This window comes from Natrix helvetica, assembly GCF_964273705.1.
Source record: "Natrix helvetica genome assembly, chromosome: 1".
Taxonomy (NCBI): Eukaryota; Metazoa; Chordata; class Lepidosauria; order Squamata; family Natricidae; genus Natrix; species Natrix helvetica.
In genome coordinates this window covers 219,648,930-219,662,702 of record NC_138548.1, presented here as the reverse complement: position 1 = coordinate 219,662,702, position 13,773 = coordinate 219,648,930, and the positions used below count along the sequence as shown (strand labels likewise).

General features: G+C 41.2%; 1 protein-coding gene across 1 annotated transcript; it reads right to left on the bottom strand.

Annotated features, from left to right (window-relative positions):
* Positions 1-1,307: 1,307 nt before the first annotated feature.
* Positions 1,308-13,289, bottom strand: LOC309382905 (keratin, type II cytoskeletal 6A-like). The gene is made up of 9 exons (XM_081934867.1): positions 12,670-13,289; positions 9,750-9,964; positions 8,799-8,859; positions 8,497-8,592; positions 7,149-7,313; positions 5,065-5,190; positions 3,778-3,998; positions 2,495-2,529; positions 1,308-1,850 (listed from the first exon to the last, which is right to left on the bottom strand). The coding sequence occupies exons 1-9, from the start codon at positions 13,183-13,185 to the stop codon at positions 1,669-1,671; spliced, it is 1,617 nt and encodes a 538-aa protein (XP_081790993.1). The 5' UTR covers positions 13,186-13,289; the 3' UTR covers positions 1,308-1,668.
* Between the last annotated feature and the right edge of the window lie 484 nt (positions 13,290-13,773).

Genomic DNA, 13,773 nt, shown 5'->3' with positions numbered 1-13,773 from the left:
GGACAAAGGCATTAGTGGTTATTAGTAGTGATAAATTAGTTCCAAAATCAGAGCCAATTCATTTTTGTTGGAAAATATTTATGCTCTGCAGGCTTCCCAGAGAAAGTTGATCAGCTACTGTGAGAAAAGAAAGCTGAATCCATATAGCATATTATGCTTATTATAACCAATATTGACACTACACTGTTTGAAACCTTATTTATACGTTTCCTTGATGGAGAATCTGGAAGAGTTTGTCCAAAAAGGTTACCCAGTGTACCAAAAACAACTTAATATATCACCAACATATGCATTCTTCCAACAGAGAACATAGCATATTCGCTTATCTGATGTATTTATTCCATGCTGCAGAATGATATATGTCTTCTGATAGATTTGCAAGAAGTAGCAGAAGCTTCTTACAGTATAAGTGGCTTATTATGGGGAGAAACTTGCTTCCTTCAGTTTCTTATGTGGTTGCAGTAAGTCATAAATCTAATATATAATGCAAACTAATTTATTCTAGATCAGGGATGTCAAACTTGATTTTATTGAGTTCTGTTTGACCTCGGGGGGCCGAGTGGGCGTGTCCAGGGTTGGCCAGCTCAATATCACTCATGTTGGGGGCACCTGTGGTGGCTGGAGCACTCTACCAGGAAAAATGGAGCTCGGGAGAGCCACATGAAGCTCTCCCGAGCTCTGTTTTTGCTAGCAGAGGGTTGCAGAAGGTTGCAGGGCTGCAGGAGGCCATTGCAGTTGAAAACGGAGCTTGGGAGGGCCATGCACGGCCCTCCCAAGCTCCGTTTTTGCTGGCAGAGGCATCGTGTGCCAATCCGCTGTTTCCAGAGCAGCCGTGGGCCAGATCTAAGCATTCTGTGGGCCAGATTTGGCCTGTGGACCTTGAGTTTGACACCCCTGTTCTAGATAAACAACTGCACTAATTTTTTCTGATGAAAAACCAGCAACATCGGTCTTCTAAAAGCCACTTTGGTGTTGTATTAAGACACCAGTTTGTGAGTTCTAGTCATGCCTTAGATATAAATCCAATTTTGTGATCATGTTGTGCCAGTCACTCTTTCTCAGCCCTAGGAAGTGGGCACTGGCAAACCTCTTCTCAAATGTTACCACAAAAAAGGGCAGGGATGTCTCCAGGCAGTTGCCAGTTGCCATGGACTTGAAATAAAATAAAAAAAGAAAAGTTTAATGTGCAAGAATTGTGTTGACCTTTGTTCAGATCTTCAAAACATATTCCCTTGACGATCATAGGTGTCCAAATCACCCATTTGCAGTATCACGATTCTGGCCTGCTACAATGATGCTCAGACTAATTTTAAATGAATTGCCTCATAATCACGTTTTTATTGGATATGCGCACCAAAAAGTAAAGCCATATTTCAAAGTACAGAAATTCAAGCATAAAAAACAACACAGAAAAAATTATCTAGTTTACACAAACCTTGAAAAATGTAGACATTTGACTTGGATGAAAGAAGGAAAATAACAAGGCTCTCCTCTATGCATTTTGACTCATTTGAAAAGCAGAGTGCTGTCTACATACAATCAAAGAAATGGCATGTCTTACAAAGTTTGAACACGGAGCAAAGAACACGTGTATAAATACTGCACGGAGAGGTCCAGGGAAGACAGGGTCCACATGTTTCATTTTTAAAAGTACAAGGAATTGGACCTTTAGCTTATGTAACTTGTCGGAGGACAGGAAACAAATTTCATGCTAGAACAGCTGCCATTTCCAAGGTTTACAATGTTGCTGCCACCGCCGCCTCCTCCTACAAAGCAACTACCTCCACCCAGGCCGTAGCCAAGACCGCTGCCAGCAGCAGATCCTCCTGAAACACGTGAAGAGATAACAGCTGCGAAAAGAAGAGACAGAGAAGACTCTGAGCATTTTCTGTTCTAAGAAAGGCAGCTACCCTGTAGAAATAACATGAAAGGTATTCACTATGGACTCTGTCAAGTCCATCGTTCCTAAAATGGGACCTTCAAACATTTCCCCAAAATGAAATGATTTTGAAACCTCTTTATTTATTTTATTTTTCAACGGTGCCAAAGGTCAGATGAAAGAGTATGACGATCTCACTTGAGATCAAATGCAGGAATTCCAAGGTCATATGAGATCTGAGGATGAAATTACTAATACATTGCGAGATTTGGTGGTGATCAGAGTTCCTACAAATTTGCTTCTTGCTTTGTGAGGCCTGGAAAATTTGTCCTATGGCATTCTACAGGGTGTTTAAAATGTAGATAGATACAGATTTTCAGCCCGTGCTTGTGGCGCTATATTGGCATAACACACCAAGAACTTTGCTGTGTTGCTGCTAGTGTAATTGCTGCAATTGCAATAGCAAAACCTAGAATTGCAGGGGAAGAGGCAGGACAGGAGGGCTGAGGGACAGCACAAAGTACAGTTCTCTCTATCTAAATAGAGGCAATGAGCCTCTTAATCACCAATGTGCAGCAAAGGTCTTATAATGTGAATATTCTTTAGCATACTTACAGATGTTCACTGCATCTGTGGAATCATTTGCCAATCTGTAGGAAACAAAACAGAAGGCAAGCATAGGTAAGAATTCATAAGAATGCCAAAAAGGCATTAAGAGTTGTTAACCTAATTTTGCAAAGCTTCTTCTCTGGTAATACTGTATTGCAAACTAGGACATGTAAAACCTTTGCTATTGCTATTATTTGCTATTCTCAAATACAGCTCATCTGTCTGGAACCCGCAGTGCATATCAGACATTAATAAAATTGAACGAGTCCAGAGATATATCACGAGAAGAGTCCTCCACTCCTCTGCTCACAACAGAATACCTTATACCACTTAATAATATTTTGTCAGCATAATAGTAGTAACAATTTAATGTATTAATAAATGAAGTTATGAGAATGGGGGAGAGGGCCATTTCCTGCATAATGTAACTCAAAATTTGTACCTTATCCACCATCCCTTTCCCTGATTATTTTTTGTAAAAACCAATAAAAAAATTGTGTTTTTTTTAAAAAAGAATACCTTATACCACCAGGCTTGAAATTTTGGGCTTAGACAATTTAGAACTATGTCGCCTTCGGTCTGACCTGACCACAGTACACAAAATTATCTGCTACAATGTCCTACCTGTCAATGATTACTTCAGCTTCAACCACAAGAGCACATAATACATACAAATTTAAGGTAAACCGCTCCAAACTCGATTGCAGAAAATACAACTTCAGCAACAGAGTGGTCAATGCCTGGAATGCACTTCCTGACTCTCTGGTTTCATCCCCAAGCCTCCACAACTTTAACCTTAGACTGTTTACTGTTGATCTCATCCCATTCCTAAGAGGTCTGTAAGGGGCATGAATAAGCACACCAACGTGCCTACCGTCCCTATCCTATTGTCCCCACTTATTCATATCCATTTCCTGTGTTCCTAATCATGTTTATACTTATATCTGTTACCTTATACATATTTGACAAAATAAATAATAAAATAAAAAAAAATCAAATGTATTCTGAGCATATATAATTAACTGAAAGAAAACCAATGTTGTATGACTATTGTTGCAAAGTCATCAAGTCCTTAAGGATACTGAAGAATGAACTTAAAGGGAAAGAGTGTCACTGAACCCACACAACTAGATGCTAATAGGAATGGAATTGGTGGAGGGGAGATTGTGGACTGAACCTAAGGCTTACATATTATTTTGTTATTCAAGTAATAATAATAAAAAGTAGATTTTTAGTACAAAGATTTGTACAGATCTGTAAAGATTCTACTTAGATGGACTATCACTGACCGATATTCTTCTCCTTCCAGGAGCTTTCTGTAGGTAGCAATCTCAATATCCAGGGCGATCTTCACACTCAGTAGCTCTTGGTATTCCTTGAGTTGCCTGGCCATCTCTTGCTTGGCTTTCTGAAGGGCATCCTCCAGTTCGGCCAATTTCTGCCTTGCGTCTTTGAGTGCCAGTTCACCTCGGTCTTCTGCTTCAGCAATCTTTGCCTTTAGGTTAGCACACTTAAGGGAGGGAGGAAAGAGAAATTAGCATAGAAGATCATCTCTTCAGAACAGAGTAAAATATCTTAAGTTATGTTATCCCATAAGCAGATGTGGTAAACCTATATTGGCCCAAGACCCATCCTTGGGCTTTTGTAGGATCTCCAAGGACACTCCAAAATGTCAAGGGATTCCTGCTCCAGACATTGCAAGCATGCATGGTACTAATGAAATAATATGACTATGTGCAAAGTATTCCAACTTTGGAAGAGCCCTTTTGAGTATAGAATCATACAATGATACGGCTGGAAGGGACCTTGGAAGCCTTCTAGTTGTATCTCCTGCCCAAGTTAGGAGTCCTTATACCATCCTGGACAAATGGTTGTCTGATCTTTTCTTGAAAACCTCCAGTGATCAAGCACCCACAAATACTTCTGGGAAGGAAGTATGCAAGCTTGCAATGAAATGGGACATTTCCAGCATCCTGTAAACAGCAATTGGTCTGTTGCATTGTAACAAGGGATAGGATTTCCTTTTCCCCAACCTTTTCTAGTTAGTGCACTAATAGGATCAACCATGTTGCTGTTACTTTTTGCTTAGACAGGATGGAGTGTGGTATAAATGGAAAGTTGGAAGAAAAAAAAGACATCCAGGGAGAAGATGGATACTTGCATTTGTATGCAGGCCAGGTGAGTTTAGTCATTTACAACACCAATTAAGTTCCAAGTAACAGCCCTAATGATTAATAATTATAACTATTAATAATTATTAATGAATGAATTAGACTTCTAGATATTTATAAAAGAATAATTGCTTTTGTGAAAACTATGAGGATGGACATCATAGTAAAGTAGTAATTGTCCGTGAGCACTTCCTCTATATTTCATGCACAAATTTGCTAATTTTAAAGTTAAATATATGCAAAAATGTAGCACTATATTAAGATAAAAAAAGAAAGCATTTCAACCTGGGAATAATTGATTAGGAAAGTAATATGATGACATATTATGATGTTCTTTTCAAGCCAGAAATGTGGCTTAGCAGAATCACTGTATGATCACAACTCTGGGAGAAGGCAGTAACCTACCTGCTTTTTCACACCTTCAATTTCAGCCTTCAGCCTCTGGACATGTCGGGTAAATTCTGAAATCTCATGCTTGGCGTTACGAAGATCATCAGTGTGCCTTCCAGCAGTATCTTGGAGTTCCTCGTACTAAAAAAAAAGTGGAAGGCAGCTACTGTAGTTTAATTATTAAATTGAGTGAGTCAGATTGATTCATTTGTGAGAGTGTGTATATCTGTTTGTCCATTGATCTCCCACTATCTGGTGCCTCAGGGTATTTTGCATCGCAAATCTTACATTTATTTATTTGTTTATTTATACTTCATAAGTCTAAACCATCCGTCTCCCGCAAAGACAGGCTCTGGTGGTGTACAATATAATATAACCAATAAATGCAACATTAATTAACACTAAATTTAAAAACTAAATTAGGGTTAAACATTTTAAAATTATAGATCAACTAGCTGTGCTTTGCGACGAAACTATGTGATTGGGCTATGCAGGAAAAATTCAGTTCACAATCCGTTGGCTCAGTGGTGATTGATGATTTTATTACATAAGGGAATATCGTTCCTGCTATCTTGAGTCTGGAAGCATTTTCATAGGTGGAAGGCGTAGACATTTTGGTGAGTTACCGACATTTAGTAGTGTAAGGCCCCAGACCGCTCCCGAAGGAAGGAGTGCCAGTTTGAACTGAGATAATGGAATGTGAGGTAACTGGCCGTTGGAACAGAGTTCTTTTCAGGTGGGAATAGAATGTCTGCCTCCTTAGCATCAGAGCGTATACATTATTTTGGCGAGGTCTCACTTGCCATCTTCAGACTGGTGTTTTCGGCTTAAAGCATGGTTGGCAGCTCCGGCCATGCTTTAAGCCAAAAACACCAGCCTGAGGGTGGCGAGTGAGACCTCGCCGAAACGTTGCCAAGACAATCTCAATCTTACATGGGAAAAGACCCAAATACAACAAGACCAGCATACCTACATCCGTGAAAATCTACAACACACACACACACACACACAAACACAACATACACACACACAGTATATGCTGGTCTTGTTGTATTCGGGTCTTTTCACATGTAAGATTGAGATTGTCTTGGCAACTTTTCGACGAGGTCTCACTTGCCATCTTCAGATTGGGGTTTTCGGCTTAAAGCGTGGTCGGAGCTGCCGCCTTTCTATAAATATTGGTGGGGGTGTGTGGAGTGCTGGTTTTGTTTTAATAAGTGGATTGATTGGCTGTGTGGTTGAATCATGATTGGTAGATTGGTGCTGATTGGTGCTGGCTTTGTGTCCATTGTTGTTTTGTGTTGTAACGGCTTGGGTGGTGGGTGGGGCTCATTTGTTGACTAGGGCTGGTTTCCAGATGTCTGGTAGGTGGGAGGTATCGTCACGTTTATTCATGTTGTGGGGGTGTTTTTCTATTTCTACACACATACACACACAAACACACACACACACAAATTTAAATATAAATAGTGTATAAGAAATACTAATGATCTGATGGTCATTTTGAAAAATTCTTTCTTAGCAAGCACCTAGAAGCCAAGAGGAACATACGTGCCAAATTTCAAGTTTGTAGGCTTTATGGTTCTGGAGATTTCGTGATGATGTATTAGTGGTATTTCGCTTTTATATACTGTATATAGATGCCAATTAACCATCAAAGGGCAAAAAATCCTAAAATGGTATTAAAGTTGGATTATTACATTTCCCAAACTGGGAATTCTAGCTGAGAAGTAGGAAGATTGTACTTGAAGACACCTGGCTGGGAAAGCTGCAGTATACACATCTACAACAATCTCCTTTGGAGAAAGTATCTTTCTAAAAGTGCAACTGTAGCAAATTCAAAAGGAAATAGGGAGGAATTAGATTTTCAACCCTTGTACTCTACGAGAGGCCAAAGTGGCATGCAGTTTCCCTGACTGCTAATAGATTTACAAGAAGCGATTGGTGGGACAATGAGAAAGAAGAAGAGGCAACGTCCCTCCAACTGGCTTGGCTTTGCTAATTCCAATTTTTGGAAGAAAACATTTGGCCTCCCCTCACAGCTTATTCACTGTAAGGCAGCAACAGATCACCACCTGACTTTCTGGATAATTATTTACCTTGCTTTGATACCAAGCTTCAGCCTCTGCTCTGCTTTTCTTTGCAATGTCTTCATACTGGGCTTTGACTTCAGCAATGATGCTGTTGAGGTCTAGGTGGCGATTGTTGTCCATGGACAAAATCACAGAAGTATCAGAGATCGTCCTCTGTAGATCTTCCAATTCCTGTACGTGTGAAAGAAATAGTCCACTCAGAAAATATGCACAAAAAGATTAGGCCTTGGCAAGTACCTAATTCAAAATTCAGAGCAAGTGGTTCTTTCTATTAGGTAAGGAAATTGGAAGGGGTGTTTGTTTTGCATAATTTCTTTTGTTTCCCAAATTACTTTCAACTTTTTACTAATGGTCTTGTTCATTGATTGAAAATACAGTTGTCCAGAAAGGACAGGTTGGATGAAAGCTGTTTAAAAATGTCTATGGAAAATTCCAAAGAACTTCACAGGCTACAGAATCCTCAATACTGTTTTCCTAAAAAGTCATCTTTGTCCTCCAACTTGTTAAAATTTAAGAATCTATTGTCTAGGTACTGTCAATTATTTGAAACTTGTACAAGACAGTTTTGGGGTTACCAAATGCTGTGCCAAATGCTTCCTGTTCAACCGGCCTGGCCTGTTAATTTTAACTTATTTTAAATGTATTGTTTTTTTAAAAAATTCGGTTTGTTTTTTTGGATATGGATTTAATCTTTTTTAACTTTTGGGATGTGTGTTTTTTAATGTTGTACGCCGCCCTGAGTCCTTTTGGAGAAGGGCGGCATATAAATCCAAATAAACCAAACCAAACCAAACCAAACCAAACCAAACCAAACTGGTATTTTGGTTGATCCTAAACAGCTTAAACTTATTTTAACAAAATCATATTTTACATTTCATTCTGCAGGTAAACCTATACAGATAAATGTATGACTGATACATCAGTAATTTCCATGGAATTCATAAAGGATCAAGAAATATTGGACTAAAAGAATGCGGAATGACTCTTCTTAATGAGAGCATTTATCGTTAGATCTGGGGATCCTGGAACTGCAGGATTTCTTATAAAATTCTTAATTAACTCTGAACTAATTTTGAAATTCTTATTGTTCTTTAAACTACTTGAGGAATTTTCAACATCTTTTGATTTTAATTTCTCTTTCCTCCTCCCTCCCTCCCTATGTTATAACAAAATATGCTACAAAGCTGTGTTTTAGTAACCTTGTTTGTACTATCATCTTATCTAAAGGTGAGGGGATATTAATACTTAAACTAGTTCCAAAAAGTAAATAAATACTCTAACTATTTCTTTGGCAGGTCATACAGTATATTTACATAATAGAGTGCAATTAAAAGAAAATGATATTGAGTCTTACTGCTTCGAATAGCCGTGTGAGAAAGTCAATCTCCCCGATTAAAGTTTGAACATTACTTTCTAGTCGTACTTTGTCTATGTAGGCAGCATCCACATCCTAAAAAGGAAACACTGAAATTAATGGTGAAAAGTTAAAGGACTGTTTGTTAATGGATTATTATTTCCTGATTATTATTTGGTATTAAAATACAAACACACATACATATATACTAATTGTACTTGTTTCTGGAATAGTCCCACCTTTTAACATCACAGCAAGGGCTGCCTTTCTGCAAAGTAGCTACACTGCCGACAGACTCTTACCTTCTTGAGGATTACAAAGTCATTCTCTGCTTCTGTACGCTTATTGATCTCATTTTCATACCTATTTGGGGAGGAGAAAAAAAAATAACACCTACTTAGAGAAATCTAGTAAAGCTGCTGTGATTCTTAAATGTTTTTAAAAGGGTCCTGACAATATCCCAGAGGTGATTCTCAGATATGGCTGGTCAATTATCACAAAACGGATTGAGAAATTTTGCTTTGTTACTCAACTGTAGATTTACAAGGCCTGAAGAAGGACAGACAGATAGAAAGATGGACAAAGTTTTGAGCATTTCTACACAATTTCATTCCCTGACAACAGCAGTTCAGGATGGTTTAGGTCCATCATACCTGGACTGGACAAGGTTGAACAATCATGCTTCAACAGCAAAGAGTTAGCAGCCCTGTATTCTCTTTGCAATCTGACGGTTATCTGAATTGGTGAACCTGGGAATATTAACTATGCTGAGACCCCAGGGAGTTGAAATCCACGTACATGCAGAACACCTGATGGCCAAGAACCAATCTGTGGTTCTTTTATTCCCTCACACCAAGCTGGTAAACCACTTTGGCACTTTTGTTTTTAACAGAACCTGTTGTGAGATCCTTACATGCAATATCAGCAAAAGTGTAAACGAGAGAGCAAAAAAATTAAGAGCCACTTTGGGGTAGTAGTTAAAGCACCAGACTTGTAACTGAGAGATTGTGACTTTTAAGTCCCATCTTAGGTACAAACCCAGCTCAGTGATTTTGGGCCAGTTACTCTCAGCTCTAGGAAGCAAGTCATGGCAAACCACTTCTGGAAAACCTTGCCAAGAAAACCACAGGGGCCATCGCAGGCCATCGCCTGGCATTAAAAAAAAAAGCCTGACTTGCTGGAATACACATGCATAAAAGAGGGAGTAAGATGAAACTTCGACCAAGCTGAAGCGAAAGGTTTTAAAGTCTTACTTGCTCTTGTAGTCCTCCACAAGGTTTTGGGTGTTACGTAGGTCTCCATCCAGCCTTACTTTCTCCTTCTCCAGATGATTCAGCTCTGACCTAAGATTATTGATGTAAGCGTCGAAAAGTGGCTCAATGTTACTCTTCACAGTTTTCTGGTCATGTTCCTGCAACAGAGCCCATTTTGTTTCCAGCACTTTATTCTCTTGCTCAAGGAAACGCACCTGGAGGCAGAAAGACACAGATTTGGGGACTGGAGGATTAAAAAAGCAAATCCTTTTGTAATTCTTGGCATAGTTCTCAAATAGTTTTGATGTATTTTTGAGCAGACAAAAGACCTACTTTTTTCTTGCTTTAATTTATTTCCTTCCTTTTTTCCTTCCTTCCCTCCCCTTCCCTTCCTTCCCCAATAGTTAGCCTTCCTGTATCTAGTGCCCTCTAGCTATGAGTTCACTGCATAACCTTGGGTCAGTCTCTGTCTCCCAGTCCAACTCATCTCACAGGGTTTTCTTGAGAAAATAGAAGGAGAAAGATGTGTAGGATATGTTCGCTGTCTTGAGTTATTTGAGTTATAAAAATAATAAAGACAGTATACAAATAAGTAACTATTCCTCTAGACTAGTTTGTGTATGGGAGTGTAGCTACCAGTGCAACTCTGTACCTCACCAATGTTGCAATACTCATCTCAAAAACTACCCCATTATTGCATAAATATTGCATATTTCTAACAAACACTTGGAAATGAGGCAGATTGCAATTGTAGATAAAATGAGCCAATGCAGGGATCAGTGAATGAACTCTAAGCCTACTCAGGCATCATCTTGCACACACTTTGAGTGTGACATCGGCCTCTACTATATCTCACATTACTCACCATGACTTAATTCTTTCTTCAACTCTGCAAAAGCTTTTTTTTTCTGAGCAAGAACTACATCATATCTGCATGTTTTATCTTTCTAGGCTAAAGGTCACAGTCAGGTGTTTCAAAGCAGTTTGATTCATGGTTACTAGTCAAGACAAAAAGATTCTGTGGCTCCAAATTCCACCTCAGAGTTGTGCCTTTTCAATGGCCACCCCAGCCTTTTGGAACAGCCTCCCAACTGAGATCTGAGGGATCCCTACCAGAAGTGGTATTCAGCAGGTTCTGACCAGTTCTAGAGAACCGGTAGTGGAAATTTTGAGTAGTTCGGAGAATCGGTAAATATACCACCTCTGACTGGCTCCCTCCCCCATCTATTCTCTGCCTCCTGAGTCCCAGCTGATCGGGATGGAATGGGGATTTTGCAGTAATCCTCCCCTGCCATGCCCACCAAGCCCCACCACGCCCACCAAGCCAAGCCCACAAAACTGGTAGTAAATGTTTTTGAATCCCACCACTGATCCCTACCCTTTTGACCTTCTGGAAAGTCATGAAGACCTGGCTCTTTCCCCACACATTGGACTGGGACGGGTGTGTGTGGAGCAGTGACGTGCGGTGAGGTTTATGACTGGTGAGGGTGGTGATGTCATCAAACCGCGTGGTTGCTCCGATCGCACGGGCTCAGCCCAAACGGAGAAGTTTCTCTTCTCAGAAATGTCAGAAAGGGACAGACAGGCTGCCACAGCTCCACTGAGAAGACATTTCTGAGAAGAGAAACTTCTCCTTTCTCCTCCTTTCCCCAACCCCCTTCTAGCACTGATGTTACCTAGGCATTTTTTCCATTGGGTGAGCCCGGGATCCTTGTAAGGGGAATGGGACCACATGTGCAGGCGGCTCCTCAGCAGTGCAGAGCCTCAGATTAGCACAGCCGCGATCCCCTTCCCCTGCACACGTGGTCCCATTCCCCTCCTTCCTAAGCCAACATGAAGGGGACCGCGGCTGCGCTGATCTGAGGCTGGCATTGAGAAGCCGCCTGCATACATGGTCCCATTCCCTTTGCAAGGATCCTGGGCTCGCCCGATGCAAAAAATGCCTAGGTAACATCATCAGTGCTAGAAGGGAATGGGCAGGGAGAAGGAGGAGAAAGGAGAAGTTTCTCTTCTCAGAAATGTCAGAAAGGGGCAGGCAGGCTGCCGCAGCTCCACTGAGAAGACATTTCTGAGAAACTTCTCCTTTCTCCTCCCCCCCCTTCTAGCACTGATGATGTTACCTAGGCATTTTTTGCATCGGGCGAGCCCGGGATCCTTGCAAGGGGAATGGGACCACATGTGCAGGTGGCTCCTCAGCGCACAGCCTCAGATTAGCACAGCCGCGATCCCCTTCCCCTGCACACGTGGTCCCATTCCCCTTGCAAGGATCCCGGGCTCGCCCGATGCAAAAAATGACGAGATCAGCACACTTGGGGCTGCTGCTGAGATGTCCAGGGAGGCTAAACCAAGCCGCGCGCCACTCCCAGCCACTTTCACGGCTTCCTGGAGTATTTTTTTTTAATTTTCATGATGAGAGCGGTGAGGCTGCGCCTCCCTGCTTCCCCTGACTGCACATCACTGGTGTGGAGCAGTGAGGATAATTGTCTGGCACCTGGGGGAAGAGTACTTTTTCTTTTCACTGTTAGACATAGGAGGCCAAATGAGCCCAATAAATAAATAAACAAATACATTTTGTTTGATTAGACCTCACTTCCCCATTATTACTGTACAGTGAAAACCTCTATTGACCTACTGAGATTTGTGTCCAAGAAAATATAATCTTAACTTTAGAAATGTTTCCAGTCTCTCTATCTGCAACAGGCAATGAAATCCCCATAGCATAATTCCAGTTAGGTTGCTACTGCAAGTGCAGCAGCAAGACTAGGGAAAAAAAATGTGCAGCTCTGTAATCTCATCTGGCTGGTGCCAGCCAGTGATAAATCAGTGAAAATTGCAAGAGGAGCTGGAGGAAGGCTCTTGAGCTCTTTCCCCAAATCATGGCAATTTGAAATAATAAAAGAAAGCCTTTATTTATTCTCACCTTATCTATGAAGGAGGCAAATTTGTTGTTGAGTGTCTTGATCTGCTCTCTTTCTTCTTTGCGGACCTTCTCTATGGTGGGGTCAATCTCCAGTTTCAGAGGCTCCAACAGGTGGGAATTGATAGTTACTTTTTGAATTCCACCTGGTGGGCAAACTGGGAAGCCAGCGTCCCCTCTCCCTCCACCAAAACCAGCTCCACCTAGCCCATAGCCTCCACCAATACCACCACCAACTGCATAGCCATTACAAACTCCACCACCATACCCATAGCCTCCACCGAAGCCACTGCCATAACTGCCTCCAACCGCGAGTCTCCTTGGTCCACCAAGATTGTAAAGGCTTTGGCTGCCAAAGCCAGCCCCACCGCCCCGGCCCCAGCCAGCACTTCCAGCGCCACAGCTTCCACTTCTGCCCACACTTTGTGAGCTCCAGTTGGTGCGACACAAGTTAGGTAGGATGGCAGATGAGTTACTGAAGCCTCTCCTCTGAATTCTGATGTTGGCTCGGTGAGACATTGTAGTTGGTGATGAACTGAAGAACAAAGATGCAGAAAGAGGTACAGGGAGGAAGAGAGGACACAGTCTGTGAAGCAGAGGCAGGTGCAGTTGTGAGCTCTAGGTTTTAAGATTTCTTCTCTTATATATATATTGTCAAGGAAGTGGGATTGGTTGTGATTGCAGTCGATCATCTTTCTGAATAATGTTGCTGGGCTTGCCCTAAGGCATTTTGAGTTGTGACATCAGTCTGTCCTGACATACACACCTCATGTAAAGGCTAAATGGAAGTGCAACCAGCTAAGACATGCTTGCTTGTCATTTGGGAATAATGAATATTTCCTTCAAGTTAAGCAGTAAAAGATGGAAATGAGCCAGAGAAATGTATCCAAGGAGGAACCACAACAAGAAGAAAAAAACCTAGTGGGAAATCTTGTTCTATATAAGTTGCTCTAGCTTATGAGGAAGATGATCTGAGGGTAACCTTGGATCTGCAGTTCCTGCTTGAAGGCCATGTGGCCCATCTTCATCCTGTGTACTAATTGCACCCATTGTTCGATTGTGAGGCCCTTTAGACAATCACTCGTGCTGTAATCACTACACATTGGA

Coding starts and splice junctions, on each gene's coding strand:
- LOC309382905 (XM_081934867.1), bottom strand. CDS start 13,185: ATGTCTCACCGAGCCAACATCAGAATTCAGAGGAGAGGCTTCAGTAAC. Junction 3,999..5,064: donor TTGAAGGTGTGAAAAAGCAG/GTAGGTTACTGC, acceptor CCCTCCCTTAAG/TGTGCTAACCTAAAGGCAAA. Junction 1,851..2,494: donor CACAGATGCAGTGAACATCT/GTAAGTATGCTA, acceptor TTCTTTTCGCAG/CTGTTATCTCTTCACGTGTT.